General features: G+C 40.8%; 2 protein-coding genes across 2 annotated transcripts; both read left to right on the forward strand.

Annotated features, from left to right (window-relative positions):
* LOC8064884 (BTB/POZ and MATH domain-containing protein 1) lies at positions 67 to 1479 on the forward strand. Its single transcript, XM_002464545.2, has one exon. The coding sequence runs from the start codon at positions 167 to 169 to the stop codon at positions 1313 to 1315; it is 1149 nt and encodes a 382-aa protein (XP_002464590.1). The 5' UTR covers positions 67 to 166; the 3' UTR covers positions 1316 to 1479.
* LOC8064885 (perakine reductase) lies at positions 5457 to 10691 on the forward strand. Its single transcript, XM_002464546.2, has 7 exons — positions 5457 to 5600; positions 5839 to 6006; positions 7310 to 7513; positions 7594 to 7766; positions 8423 to 8519; positions 8613 to 8766; positions 10319 to 10691. The coding sequence occupies exons 1-7, from the start codon at positions 5550 to 5552 to the stop codon at positions 10495 to 10497; spliced, it is 1026 nt and encodes a 341-aa protein (XP_002464591.1). The 5' UTR covers positions 5457 to 5549; the 3' UTR covers positions 10498 to 10691.

Raw genomic sequence — 16494 nt, forward strand, 5'->3', positions numbered from 1 at the left:
ACTCTGAACAGATATTAAGATTCCTCCTCCCTACTTGCGTGTTCCGCTTCCCTTCCCTTTTCCCTTCCGAACTACTTTCCCCTGCATCTCCTATGATTTCCTACTGCCAAACTCTGTTGCTAACAGTTTTCTCTCCCATAAAACCAGCAAAAACCCGGCCGCCGCCATGCCGACTCATCTGCCACCGCCATGCGCCACCTCCGACGCGCGATCCGCCATCATTGGCGGCGAAGTGACCGGGCACCACATACTGGACATCGAGGGATACTCGCACATCAAGGAGCAGTTGCGCCATGGAGACTCCACCACCTCTCTCCCTTTCACCGTCGGAGGTTGCTCCTGGTACATCTCATATTACCCCAACGGTTGCCGCCACAGCGCCGACGGCTTCATCGGTATCTTCCTCTGCCTCGAGCGGAGCCGCGGCGCCGCCGCCGCCTGCGTGAAGGCGCGAGTCAAGTTTAGCTTGCTGGATCGAGCTGGGAAGCCGGTGCCATCGCACTCCCATACCACGGTGCTCATCTTCGACGACAAGATCTTCGTCTCTGCAGATTACCCTTGCTGCTTCGGCTTTGCTGAGTTCATGCGGCGGGCAGATCTGGAGAAGTCGGAGCATCTCAAGGACGACAGCTTCACGATTCGGTGCGATATCACGATTGCCAACAAGCTCTGCAAGGAGCGGCGGAGAGCTGCGTATGGGTTAACGTTGGTCAAGGTGCCACCATCCGATCTGCACCACCATCTCGGCGAGCTCCTCGCGTCCAAGCAAGGCGCAGATGTTACGTTCCGTGTTGCCGGCGAGACGTTCAGAGCGCACAGGTACATTCTCGCGTCCCGGTCGCCGGTCTTCCAGGCAGAGCTCCTTGGCCCGATGAGAGAAAGCCATGCTGCGTCGTCTGTCGTCGAGGTACAAGACATGGAGGCGCAGGTGTTTCAAGCCCTGCTGGAGTTCGTGTACACCGATGCCTTGCCTCAGGACATGACGCGGGAGGAGGAAGCTGTGATCTGTCAGCATCTACTTGTTGCGGCGGACAGGTACAGCATGGAGAGGCTGAAGCTGGTGTGCGAGGACAGGCTCTGCAGGCATATCAAAGTGGCCTCCGTGGCTACCACATTGGCTTTGGCCGAGCAGCACCGGTGCCGTGGCCTCAAGGAGGCATGCCTCCAGTTCCTCGAGTCCCCGGCTGTTCTCAATGCCGTCGCAGCAGACGAAGGCTTTGATTATTTGGCTAATACCTGCCCTTCTGTTTTGAAAGATTTAATCTTAAAGCTCACGGACTGTCATCTCGATCTCTGGGGAAAACAAGTTAGTTGATCAGAAAAGCAAAACTCACTAGAAGCAAACTATAAATTGTAGAGTGCGTAAAACTTTTCTTCTGTATAAGATCTCAAGTCAGCTACTGCGTGCAATGTGTTCTAATAGCTTTGACCTATTGTTCTGGTGGTCACCAGAGATGATGGCACTAGAGAATAATTCATGTACAGCCGCTCAGCGATCCTATGCCACCTCTAAGCTGTCTAAGGTGGCAGCAACCAACAAGAGTAAAAAGAATGCCACAGCTCAACTCGATCACCACTTTGCCACAAGATGCAAAACCTTAATATGAATGCACTAGAATCACTCGTAATCTTAACTTGAATCAAGTAATAGGCAAAGAGATGAGTGGGAAGTGTTTGCACAATCTCACAAGGGTGTATAACAGGTTAGAGTGCCAAGAGAGCGCCTCAAGGCTAGCCACCATGTATTTATAATACCCCAAGAATACCCCAAGAGCCAAGTATATTCCAACACCCACCGCTAATATCGATGGGTCCCATGCCGCCTCTGAAGCGAATAATTTATTTAAAAATTCTATAAAGCACTAAAGTAAAAGATTAGTATAACAAAAGGCACTCTAAAGGTTGCAAGTCACTTATCCAATAATTTTTATTTACTAAGATCACTAGACACATAATACCTATGTCACTACAAGCTACACTAATGAACTAAGCTACACAAGGCAAAGCTAGCAACTAAAACTAATTACACTATTTTACGGAAATATAAATGGAGAGAAAGCGATCTTTGTACCGTCGTGTAGAGACAAGTGAACCAATTAATATGATGAAGACCAATCAACAGGAGAAATCTAATAAACACAAGAGATGGACATAATGGTTTTTCTCCGAGGTTCACGTGCTTGTCGGCGTGCTAGTCCCTATTTTGTCGACCAACACTCGGTGGTTCAACGGCTAAGAGGTGTTGCACGAACCTCATCATCAAGTAGGACACCGCAAGAACCTACCCACAAGCGAGGTAGCTCAATGACATGAACAATTCACTAGAGTTGCCTTTGGTGCTCTGCTAGAGAAGGCACAAGAACCCCTTACAATCATCGGAAGATGGCCACAAACAATCATCAACTCGATCAATGCTCTTCCGCTACTCCAAGCCGTCTAGGTGGCGGCAACCACTAAAAATAACATAAGAACTCTACAGCCACAATGATCTCCAAGTACCACTAGATGCAACTACTCATGCAAATACATTTGGAATCACTCCCAATCTCACAAAGACGATGAGTGTGAGATGTTTGCTTAGGCTCACAAGGATGTCAAGTATGTCAAAGTACCAAGAGAGACACCCTTGAGCCAAACACCACATATTTAAAAGACCCCCAAAGAAATAGAGTCGTTGGCTCTCTCACTGCAATAAAATCGGGGCCGTCGAACGCGCCGACGTTTGCCCGTCGGACATGGCCTGGCCTCCGGTGCTCGTCTACCTCACACGTTAGATTTCTGCCACGTGTCACTCTTTTAATATGACCTGTTGATTTTCAACGGTCGCTGAGAACTTAACGAACAAGCGCAGTTCTCACACGTTAGATTTCTGCCACGTGTTAGCACATGTTGGACACGTCAGATGCACTACATCAGACGCGTCACCAAACATCGGACGCTACTCACTAAAGGGTCATAGACTCTGATGCACACAGTGGATATGCATCAGATGGGTGTGCGTCAGATGCAGCTAGCGTCCAACGAGTACTCCACGCGAAACCCTGAGAAACAGAGCGTGCGTCGGACGTAGCGACGCTTGAGCGTCGGATGCGGCGTCGACCCACGGAAACAAGCGCAGTTCTGCCAACATTGCGTCAGATGCAGGTCCAACGTCTGATGTTGCTGTCCTCAGCGTCCGGCGAGTCTCCCGCGACTTCTTTAAAACTTTGCCTCCGACGCAATAAAATATATATATTACTTTTCCACGAAAAAGCGGATTCCTGCCTCACAAGCTCAGTGAGTGGGAGAGAGAGACTTAAACCCTCTCTACCTCTTCAACCCTTACTCAAAGGTGCTAATCACCAAGTGTACCACCTTGTGCACATATGTTAGCATTTTTTCATAAATATTTTCAAGTGTTAAGTCAGCATACTAGGTTCTAAATGCATGCTCATGATTAATAACACTTGGTGGCACTCGATACACCGCTTAGTCAAAGAATTCTCCTCTTTATAGTACGACTATCTATCCTATACTATGGTGTCTTGATCACTAAAATCAAAACCCTAAGTTCTATAGAGTTTTGTTTTTCTCTTTCTACTTTTTCAAGTTGAGTATTTGAGAACTTTGTGGTCATCACCATCATCATCATGATCCTCTAGGCTCCACCACTTGACATAAGCCAACCTCATCTAATCTATACACATTTAGTATAGAAATTAGTTTTTAAGTTTCATTAATTATTAAAACCAAACTTGAACTTTTAGTTTTAGTTAGAGCACTCCCAATGCAGAAACTATAGTGGTTTCTATAGATATTAATTGCAGTGGCACCTAAGCATTTTGCTGATGTGGCAAGAGAGTTATTAAAGAGAGAGAGAGTAAAAATCATAGAAAGTGGGTCTAAGTTAGAAACCATGTCTACACAAAATCCAAAACATGAAGTGATATGATTGGCTAAGAAGAGAGAGAATGAATATGATTAGATAAAAAAATAATCTATGTCTATAAAAATTAATAAGTATAAAACTACATGTAGTTTCTAGTATTGGGTCGAACGCTGAACTAGTTATTAGGTGCCCAAAAGCTACAATGTGCATGGTCCGAAGCCTTGGTTCCGACGCCCATCGGACAAACAGTAACTACAGTCCGATGTAGAACATAGAGGTTCTAGAATGCGTTTCTCAGCACATAGGATTAGTCTAGTGTCCTCTAGTAGTATGACATGTTCGTTTGTCTAAAAAATTATGCCTGAAAATATTATTTACTAATTTATTATGAGTGAAAACACTGCTGAATAGTTAATAGATTCAATTATTCAACATATAAGCTCAAGCGGATAGCACCAAAAGATCAAGTCCCACGACCCTCTTTTAAACTTTCCCACATGCTGACACTGGGGTCACCCAGATGATTAGTGTCGACGCATAGTCCAACGCTGCCCTGACCACCACCGTCGAACCACCGGTTTTAATAGAAGTTAAATTCTAAAAGTTTATAAAATTCTTTATTATATCAAATCTTTGAACGTATGTATGAAATATTAAATATAAATAAAAAATAGTTAATTATATAGTTTATTTGTAAATTACGAGACGAATCTTTTAAACCTAATTAGTTCCTAATTAGATAATGTTTATCAAATACAAACGAAAGTGCTACCGTATCGAACTTAAAATTTTTTTCATCTAAACAATGCGTTAGTCCACTAGTTCTTAAGCTAAAAGCTAGTTATTGATTAAGAGCTAGTTTTATATACACACTATAAGATAATATGAGGTTATCATGTGGACCTAATTATACTGAGTTATTGCTAAAAGTTAATACTATTGTGGGTGTCCTTATGATGGTTGGAGTCTCACATATACAAATTTTATAGTGATACAAATCAAATTATGGCCTTGTTTACATCTGAAATTTTTTGCAAAATATGAACAGTAACATTTTTGTTTGTATTTGATAAAATATTGTCCAATTATAGACTAACTAAACTCAAAAGATTCGTCTCGCAAATTACATGTAATTAGTTATTTTTTATCTATATTTAGTTTCATGTATGTGCTACAAGATTGGATGTATAGAGAATATAAAATTTTTTACAAAATATTTTGAAACTAAACAAGACCTAAAATGAAACAAGAAGATTTTTACTGTCGAGGAGGGCCTGAGATCTACTCTGAGCAGTTGATCGTCGATCGAACGGACCAAAATTCGAGTAGAATCTGCCTGCGGTTACACATAACAAGTACTACCTTCGTCTAAAAAAACTGTTATAGATATTTTGTTTGACCATCCGTCTTATTAGAACTTTTTTATAAATATCATCTATTTTAATATAACTTATTTGATCATCAGATATACTTTAATAATAATTTATTTATTTTAGAATTTGTATAAAAATTTTGAATAAAATAAGCAGTCGAGCGGTCAAAGTCAACAACAACTTTTTTTTTTTTTTTTGACCCCGAGGGAGTACACTTTACTCCGTATCTGAAAGCGCCGAAGGCCAAACAGTCAACGCAATTGCCCCCAGTCCCCAGTTCGCCACTCTCCCCGTGCGCAAATCCGTAGATGGAAGGGGACAAAATGCCCAGGGTGAGGCTCGGTAAGCAGGGTCTTGAGGTAAACGATCCCAGCTCCTTCCTCCGCTCGTCGCCATCCTGATGCTAATGGTTGTTCAGATTCTCGAATTTGTTACCAATGTCCCCGTAGAGAGGGAAAGGGAAAGAATCTGGTTTGGCGAAGAAAAAGAAGAGCGCAATCTTGCGTGTGCGCTAGGGAATCCAGAATGATTTTCTTGCAATTGGACCGGTTTTGATTCTGGTTTTGATCGATTCGGCTCGTGGGATGTGAAATGCAGGTGTCCAAGCTTGGCTTCGGGTGCATGGGCCTCACTGGTGTATACAACGCCCCTGTTCCTGAGGAAGCTGGGATCGCCATAATCAAGCACGCGTTTGAGGCCGGCGTCACCTTCTTCGACACCGCTGATGCCTATGGACCACATACCAACGAGGTCCTGCTTGGAAAGGTAAGAAACATTCTGAATCCAGTCCAGTGATGTTTGTATGTCTCATTGGTCTGGAGCCTGGAGGCCGCTGGAATTGAACGAGGATAGATGAGAATGTTGATGTAGGAGTTGTGTTTCTTGGTGACTATATAGGTGGCATCATCTTATACTATCTATGTTGGTGTAATAATTAGTCGGTTAACATTATTATTTTTTAAAAAAAGCATTCATCACTGACTAGTGACTCCACCTCCCAAGCTCTTGTGGGGCAGATTTACCAACTCCACGCCGCCCACCATGCTTTGTCTGCTGTCAAACTCTACAGTTGTCACTGTCATCATATACTAGTTTTGTCTTGCACTGGTGAAGTTGCAGGGAGGAGAGAAAAATCCTTCCTTTGTAAAATTTATAGATGACGTAAAAAATCTAATCGTTCATTTGTCCAGGCAGCTAATGGTAGTTAAATTTCAATCTTTTGTTTGCATATACTATTTTGGAATATAAGTTAATATGGCTTGATTTACAGGCTCTTTAGGCACAGTTGCTTAGCTGAGCCAAGCCAGAAGGTGAGAATGAGATCCTATTATTATCTCGAAAAGAGATTAAGTTACAAAACCATGGAGACCTTGCATAAACCAAACCCGCTTACCCTTTTATAACAGTGGTCACCCTAACCATTGAGCAGACACATGCTTAGCCATCATTGAAATTGTCAAAACTAGATTGTGCTTGATGTAATCTTTGAATCACGAGTGCACATCTGTGCAAGGCTCTGAGCCTTCTTCCCAGTATAATGGGAGCTCTGAAAGCTCCATCCCTTTCACTCATGATTTATTCTTAAGTGATCTTACTTACAGATCCTAATTGTATAAGAGATACGTGGCCAGCAGCTTTGTTTCTTTGACGACCCTTTCTAAAACCAATGGATTTGTTTCCTCAAAAAGAAAAAAAAACAATGGATTTATATTCCAAGGTTGTAACTTGCAACCATGGGTTTTGGTGATCATTTGGATACTCATGTACCTACACCATACAGTACGGTTTTCAGCTGCATATAAGTAGCATGTTGTGCCCTGTATCAGTGGTTCTGTTCCTCCTTGATTGTATACCTAAATCACATTGTGATACACTATATTTGTCATCAGTATTGTATGAATATATTTTTGTTGTGCAGACATTGAAAAAAAACCTAGACCAACCTAGGAGGAACTAGGTGGAATTTTATGAAGAGAAAATAGGCACCCTCAAACAAGCATTTGCCCATTTTGATACACAAATTGTATATTTGTTATTAGTATCATATGGAGATATTTTGGTTGTGCAGGCATTGAAGCATTTGCCCCGTGAGAAGGTGCAAGTTGCCACCAAATGTGGCATTGCAGGATTTGATGCAAGTGGCATGTGTGTGAAGGGCACTCCAGATTATGTTCGAGCTTGTTGTGAAGCAAGCCTTCAGCGCCTTGCTGTTGACTACATTGATATATACTACCAACATCGAATTGATCAGTCAGTGCCTATAGAGGAAACTGTGTGTATCTCTTGATCCTGGACCATGCTTTGTAGTTTGCATTTCATCCATTCTGCCTGATATCATCAATGGTTGTGTAGATGGGGGAACTCAAGAAGTTGGTTGAAGAAGGGAAAGTGAAGTATGTTGGCTTGTCAGAGGCAAGTGCCGATACCATCCGAAGGGCACATGCTGTCCATCCAATTACTGCGGTGCAGTTGGAGTGGTCACTATGGACCAGAGATATAGAGGAAGATATAATACCAGTCTGCAGGTTCATTCCCTCCTTAACCTATATACTTGAATGATGTTGTCTACCTTAACTTCTGGAAACTTTGGCAAGTTATATACCTTAGCCTTCGCTGCAATCCCTTTATTCCATTTGAACTTATGTTTGGAGCCTTGATTAGCAGTATTGGTTCTTAACAATTTTATTCACAGTATGTTCTGTAGGAAAATTCCTTATCACTGATTAAAAATAATAATCTTTGAAATATGAGAGAAAAATTATCCTGCTTTTGTTTATGTTATGAATGTACACTACTACTATGCCTATCAGGCTTTTGTTTGATTATTGTGAGTAAATTTTTAAGTTTATGTACTTGATACAAAGTGTATAGATATGGTATCATGAATCTGTCTTATTAGTTTCACACAGCAGACCCCAGTTTACATATTACATGTGCTGAATATTGATTTAACACTGACGAGTACACAATATGGACCGTTAGAATTTTTCAAGCTATGCATTTTAGGGACTTGCTTTCAGTGTAGACACTATTGGCAATGTTTAGATGGTGTTCAATTTTTCTCGTTCTTATATATTGCAAGTCCTAGTTAACTTATGCTTCATTTTTCTGAACTTTGGTTTGTTGAACCTCAATATCATGTGTTTATCTGTTTGTCATAAAACGCTTTACATGCATTCAGGGAGCTTGGTATTGGAATAGTTCCATATAGCCCACTTGGCCGTGGCTTCTTTGCTGGCAGGGCAGCTGTAGAGTGTGTACCATCAGAAAGTCTATTGGTAAATGAAATTTACACTATCATAATCATTTTCTACATATAAAGTTATTGATGTTATTTGTTGTGACTTAGTGTATTCTCTGTCCTTCCTCAGTCTAAACATCCAAGGTATACTGGGGAAAACTTGGAGAAGAATAAAGTTCTGTACACACGACTTGAAATTTTGTCCAAGAAGTATGGGTGCACCCCTGCTCAACTTGCTCTCTCCTGGGTTCTTCATCAAGGAGAAGATGTGGTCCCCATACCTGGTAATGTCCTGACACTATATGTTAATATTATCATGGTCATGACGTAGTCTTCCTATGAGCAGGGTCAAACCTTTTGCATCACAAAGCCAAAAATGAAAAAAAAAATATCTCTGTCCAGTTAGGAAGAAATATTCCCCTTTTTTTCAATTTTTAATGAATTTTAAGAAGTTGCGATGCTGGGATCAGCTATAAGATGTAATATTACATCCATGTGCAAATAAATAAGCATCATATGGTGCTGTAAAGCTATGAAGCAGAACAATTTTAGAAAAACAGACAAGGCCTATTTACTATGAAAACCAACCTGGTCTTTTCACTGCCCTTCTGAAGTAAACACTGATCTATAACACATAGAAGTTTGAGGTTTATATGTTGAACAAAAGTTTTGACTGTTGGCTTTGAGAGGTTTCGCTGTGTCTGTGGTGCATTATAATATTGGTCAGGTCTTTGAACTAACTTGAGTGATCTGAACTTGCACAGATTTTCATCTGAGTAGCCTTCATAGATTGGTATATATGTATGTACTATATGCATCTAAATCCTAAATTAGAACTTGTACTGTACTCTATAAAATTGAGTAATATAATTTAGATGCATAATGAAGATTTTTCTACTCCATAGAAGGTAGATAAGTGTGCACTTTGCGTAACAATTTCAGAAATTGATGCTAATCTGTCCCTGAACAAAGCAATATATTGCAGTAGCTGAATACCAAGCCTCAAAAAGCAGTAATGCGCCATCCTTTTAAACAATGCACCTATTTAGCAGAATTATCTGAAACTAGCAAAGATCTTCTATTATATATTGGAAGGAGCATGTCGATTTGACAATGTCATGCGCAGTTAGGCAGTTAGGCCTGCCTGTAATCCTTGACAATGCATTTTTCCTTGTCAATTTGAACTATCTACTACTCAAGTTTTACTTGTCAATTTTACCATCTTAACCCCCAAAGTGCAGTATCGTCTAATTTTCAATTAATTAATTATAAATTATTTGAGTGATATGAAGTGCTTTTTTGTATTATTGTGTTCTTTTACATACCAAAATATAAATGTACAGTTACATCATCCCTGTCATTTTACTAGAAAAGCAATTTCCTCAATAACATTGAGACTGAAAGAGCATCACCTTGGCTGTTACAAACTTAGCAGCTATTCTCCACTCCAATAAGTGTTGTGACTTGACTCCAGAATCAGATTCTGTGGAGCATGCTTTTCTTTAAGAATATGTTCTTCTAGATTAAAAAAACAGAGAATATGTTCTTTTCATCCACCTTGTTCCGAACTTGTTTGTGCAGCTAAAATAACTTTAAAAATTCATAATTTTCTCCAGCTACAATTGCCAGATGTTTTGCAGATGTAGCTGTTAGCAGTTTAGCATACAGTCTAGTTCATTTTATGTTTAGTTAGTTTAAATGCCCCTGTGCTTCGTATAGAGAAGGAAAGACTACTGTTGTTTATGTGATAGCCATATAAGCTATATCTGTTCTGAAATACCATCCAAGTTATATCTGATTGTGTGCACAAGTTTTATAATTGCTCTCTGAATCTAGGAACAACAAAAGTGAAGAACCTTGATGATAACATCGGTGCTGTAAAGGTAAAGCTGAGCAAGGAAGACCTCGAAGAAATCTCGGGTGCAGTCCCTGCTGGTGAGGTGGCTGGGTCCAGACTTCTTGGAGTCCTTGAGCCTTATTCTTGGAGGCTTGCAAATACCCCACTTCCAAAATAGCGAGTTTAGATGCAAATTGTTGACAATCCTACCATTTAGATTATGTTATATCAGATCATATCTACATGCAACAAATGACTTTTTTCTGTGCCCGTGAAAATGCATGTACCTGAAACAAGGGATGTAACTGGTGCTCTGTGTGGAATGTACCAACTGCTATAGTTGATCAAAGAAATATGTTGGAATTGAGCTGATGTCCTCTATGGTGCACTACTTTAGTTCCTATATGATTTCTACTGATACTACAAGATGCTTCCTGTACAGAGTTAAGGACCTGCCTCGAAATTAGAATGCAGATCTCCAACCGGGGCCTAGCTGGTTCTGCTTGACTAGACAAATGGTGCCTTACTTGGTTGTATACAACTATTTTGAATTGAATTTTGAAAAATTGCAACATGTCAGGTCTTCATTTGGATTAAACTGCATTTTGTTAGAGCTTTCTCATCAGTGGAAGTAGGGCGCTACCACATCAAGATAAAGATGTTCAACCCACTGGTGCCACCTCGACAAAATTTACCATCTGTGTGCTACATCTCCCTCGTCAGGCATGTACGGCTTTTTTATCTTGAGCTCCTGTTATGTGCTTGCTTCCATCAAATGTTATTACACTGACGGATGTATGTTTTTACCCTTGCTGCAGGCACTAATCTTCTATCTCACAAAATAATGCTGCACAGTCGCACAGACAGATTAAACTGCACTGTTCACGCTGGACTTTGCAGATGTTCCAAGCAACAGGACTACAGGAGGAGACAATCTGCAATGCCAAGTAGGGCTACTACCTATAGCTGCTGGTGCTGCACTGATGTCGCCCATGGGCCAGGTGTCCCTTTCAGGAGGAACCTTGGTTGGAGCTGACCAGATTTCGACTGGATCTCGAGGCACAGCGACGCCCATCACGCTCTTCGAGCATCCATCGGAGATTGCGCGGCGGCTGCCGCTGATGATAGGGAGGGAGGGACAAGGAACGCGCGCCCACCATGCAAGAACATGTGTGGAGTAGCTGGTGGCCGGCCGGCCCGTGGCCTCTAGCTTGGACCACCTCCCCAAATTCTGGTGCCGGGATATATGGTTGCCCGGCCACAGTACCTTGATGAGGTTTTCCGAAAGATCGTACCTTGATGAGGTTGAAAGCATGCAGGCAGGCATGCATGAATGAATGAGTCCTTGCATGCAGCCAGCGGCAGGGGATGCAGTGCAGCTGCCAGTCTATGATTGTTGGATGATTGATTGGCTGATTGTTTCATGTGTTTATGCTCCATCTTCTGATGCAGCTGAAAAATATAATCTGCAACAAGGTACAGTGTGTGCTACCATCCGCACAAAGGTTGGTGCAGCTTTCTGAAGCTTCATCTCTGAAAATTCATGTATGTTGAACTCTCTGAAACTGTGTACCAATCCATTTGTCTACTCTCTTTGAAGCCCAACAATTTTTTAAACCCTAGTTATGCACTTATATAAGAAGCAATTAACCAAATCATGCTCATATTGCATATTATTATGTGTGAATGCAACGGGGAAGCTCAGGTATTTACAAACTGATCAATACGTGCTTGTTTATTTCCGGCCTTCTAGCTGCATATCAGCCTTGGTGAGAATCCAAAAGAGGGGCTTGCTTTTTGTTAATGCCTGGACTTGATTGCAAAGGGCAAAGAGGCCGGCCAGGAATAAAGAAGGCAAAGCAAACGTAGAAAGCAAAAGGAGGGGGGCAATTGGGATATTGAGCGTACTACTAATTCCCTGCTGTTGCATCTCTCACACGCCTGCAAATGCATGGCTTTTCCTCAAAAGCCTGGGGTTCAGTATATGCAGCATGCCTGTCCTTGGGATGGATATAATCCCAATCCCTAGGTTTATTCCGTCCAAACTTTATACCCTTTATCCACATCACTCATCAAGAATATTCTAGCGTATTAGGCTTTCCATCTTTTGCGTGCCTATCTTTCGCAAAGCCATTTAGGTCCATCCACACGAAATGCTGCTGACAGTAGTAACCAGCCATCGATCAAACCTATATATATTATATATGGGTTAAAAAATGACTAGGTATCTACGGGGATGAATTTGCACATTTGGGCATCTGTTTTGCTGCACTATTTCAGCAGCACTTGTCAATATTTTCTTCTCACAACATTTCAGCATAAGCCAAAGACTTCCAAAAAAAATGCATAGATGCATAATGTCAAATTTAATATCCCAAAATTAATTTGTACAAAGGTATACATGTACAAATTTAAACAAATTTTGGCGAGTGCACAACTGCTCTCTAGATTTTTTGACACTCTGAATTGCACAAACAACTAGCTAGTCGCATGACATGGATTACACCCATTTAGGCATTTTTTTTCACAAAATACATCATAAAAAATAAAGGTCTCAGCCCACCCTAATTTAGGCCTTGTTTGGTTCAGGCTGTTTTTTTAACACATATTCCATCGAATGTTTGGACACATGCATAGAGTACTAAATATAGGCTATTTACAAAACTAAAAACACATCTAGAGAATAATTTGCGAGACAATTTTTTAAAGCCTAATTAGTCTATGATTGGACACTAATTGCTATAGTTTCAACTATTAAACTTTAGCACCTCTAACCAAACACCCCCTTATACATCTATGTCTAAAATTGGAAGGGGGCACTGACTCAGCAGCGGTAGGAGGGTTGGAGGGCCCCAGCCCCACCGCTAGCTCCGTGCATGTATATATATAAGGATACTCCCAACCATGAAACTAGATGGTTCATATATTCATTAATTAGGACGTCAACTATTAAGAAAAAAGATGATATGACACTGGACATAAACAAGAGAGATGAGAAAATTATTCCTTAAATAAGGAACTATGTCTACATAAAAACTAAGTCATAAGGGATGCAATAAGTAGATGATGGAGAAAAAAGACATGTGACTTGATAAAAATATTCTATAGAAACTATCTATTACAACAAAGTTTATATATGTATACATAAATTTAAAGGCACAGAAACTATATATAACTTTTAACATTTGAATTACCCTAATCACCATTCGTAAGGGGAGGGAGATTTGAGACTATATATGCAGTATAGCTACTAGTTGTATCACGCTTTGAAAGCACTAATTAATGAAAATGGTGGGGGCACGAGCATGATGCATGTCAACGCACGACAATAAAGAAGCCCTGCACACATTTTGCACAGGTCCTTTTCCTTCTTGCACCCCGTCTTTCTCAAACTATGTGCTAGGCTCTTCAGGGTTGCATATACACGTATGTATCTCCCATATGCATGCATATGTCATGATAATACATACATGGGACCACCCAGCTCGTAGTCCCACCATATGCATTGCATGCACATACACTGCAACAGATGAAAATCCATGCAGACGCTAACTCTCACACATATCCATGACACGTGTGTTTGGGTACAGTAAAATAAAAAGAGCGAATTCAAGAAATCTGCAAAACTGTTTCGATACATGTTGCACAAAACTACAAATTTTGGAGCCTGTTTTCGGAGAAGCTGCTGCTAGTATCATTTTGTGACTATAGTAACTGTCTAACTGACAACTTGGGACCACGATGAACTGACACAAATCACTCAGGCTCGCGTTAGGTTATGCACACGCCCGCCGCCGCCCACGTCGTATCGAGATATGAAAATGGATCGGATACGAATGAATATCATTGATATTATATTTGTTTTCATATTTTTAGTTGGATTCAGATTCGAATACGGATAATGTCAGATAAGATATGGTCGGATATCGATATTATAAATATACAATTTAAGTATTTAAATACGGATACGGTATATATTGAATATTCGACTCAAATACGGACAGATCTGAATCTCTCTAAACGAATTCGATCTCGAATACGGTCGAAAAATATCCGTACCATTTTCATCTCTATCCTATCCTCGCTGCTGCCCGCCGGGTGCAAGGAATTTACCGTACCATCAAGTTCGAGCCATCAGTCTATGTATCAAATTAATCCGAACATAATTCAAGCTAGAGCCACAAGTCGAGTCGATCTATACATGAGTAATGTATGTTTAAGAACTACTGTGTAAGCTAACATAGAAGTATATACATGGACAGTCCACGTAAAAGATATATATAACACGCAAGCGTCTCTATCCCGATTTGGTTTTCACCACTGAATCATACAGTGAATCAGTGGTGAAAGCAATTTCCACCGCAGCAATAATTGAATTGCATACTGGACAATATAATGGGCGCAAAACTGGTGCATATTGTTTTCGCTGCAAACTCGTCAAATGTACGTGGTCATCTGTCGGCTGACAGTGTGAAAGCAATTTTTCACCGCTTGTTTTTCGTATGCATGTGCCTCCGCCAGATTTTGAACGGGCGATGAAACATTTTCACCACCATTATTTCTGGCCAAATCAGTGGCAAAAATCGTGCCATGAACTTAAAATATGTAATAGTGAAAAAAAGTTTGTGTGTTAGGATCAAGATTTCCAAGAGCGGGATGAATTGGTCTAATCTGGGTGTAGCAGAGATGAAATAGAATATTGCACTATAGATAAGCTTTGGTGCCCTATTGAAAACTTAATTCAAATTCTTTCTTTTCAAATACCTTTGTGTTTGCTTTTGATTCCATTGATTCTTGGGCTTCATCCGAGCTACCTAGTGCTAGTTTCACAAGTTTGCATCACACCCACTCACTAGAGTTAATCTAGCTTAGCTAGGTGAAACTATCCATTCATATCCCTCTTCATAGTATGGCCAAATGATAAAACAAAGAAACTATTACTACTCTAAGTGTCTTCCAACGTCATATGACACTTAGAACTAGTCCGTCCTTAGCCTTTGTGCCCATCATTTGAAAATCCAAACAAAGACCATCAATAGGGGCATGAAAACCATGATTTTCCAAATCATTCATCATCATTGTGATGAGTAGTGCTGCTGCAAAACCAACGTTAGTCACAATGATTGTGTCATCATTAATCACAAAATTGAATTATATGTCTAGACAGTTTCAATAATCTCCATCTTTTTGGTGATTGTTGACAACATAACATTGACTATGTGCATAAGAGAAACACTTGAGGTTTTCATCACTTGGTTTGCATGAACACATGACAATAAGAGTAAAGGGGTTAGGTGAGTTCATGCAATCCAAGTCCACAACACGTACACACAATATATTAAATGAGTATGTGTGCGAAACAAAATACTCGTTTGAAATAGCTAGTATATAAACAAAATCACAACAAATTGTGACATGATATAAGACAAATACAAGCACACACATGTCACAATGTCATAACGTACAAGCTAGCAAGCATTTTACCTCTACAAATCACGGGGGGTTCACGTGTGGCCAAGGTATCCACATAACTGGAAAAAATTTGCCATGTCAGATCCTAGTTTCACGGTCCTAGTTTATCCCAGCATTTAACTTTTGTGAACCATGTGTCAAACTCTCACTGGCTAGAGACAAAATAACTTCATGAACCATCACCCTTATCTAATTCAGACCACTCTGCTCTCTACAGCACCACCGCTCCTTGCCTCCCCACGCGGCCTATGTGCCCCTCCTTCACTTTGCTCTCTTCAAGCTTTGCCTTTCCACCCCGTGCCACCTCGATATGTGCCCCTCTATCGCTCATACAATATAGAAAGTAAACATGACGCATGAAATGCATGAGAGTAGAACACAAAGATTAGAACCCATCTCACTATCTCTCCTCTATCTCACATACTCTTCCTCTTTAGCATCAAGCACCAAAACCTAACGACCACTTGGAGGGGTCAACGTAGTCAAGCTAGGTTGTGTATTGCACTAAGCTATCTAAAGTAGTAAAGCAACCTACTCATGCCTCTTTCTATAGTCGTCTTAGTGTTATGGGTCACAATAATCGATGGCTCACTAACTAAAGTTAGACCTACTAAGACTGAGGAACTCTAATATAAATATGGCATAGCTTGAGGAGGTTGACTCTCTGTAGTAGTTGCCTCTAGAGCTCCGGAAGCATATGTTC

Source organism: Sorghum bicolor, chromosome 1 (genome assembly GCF_000003195.3).
Source record: "Sorghum bicolor cultivar BTx623 chromosome 1, Sorghum_bicolor_NCBIv3, whole genome shotgun sequence".
Classification (NCBI taxonomy): Eukaryota; Viridiplantae; Streptophyta; class Magnoliopsida; order Poales; family Poaceae; genus Sorghum; species Sorghum bicolor.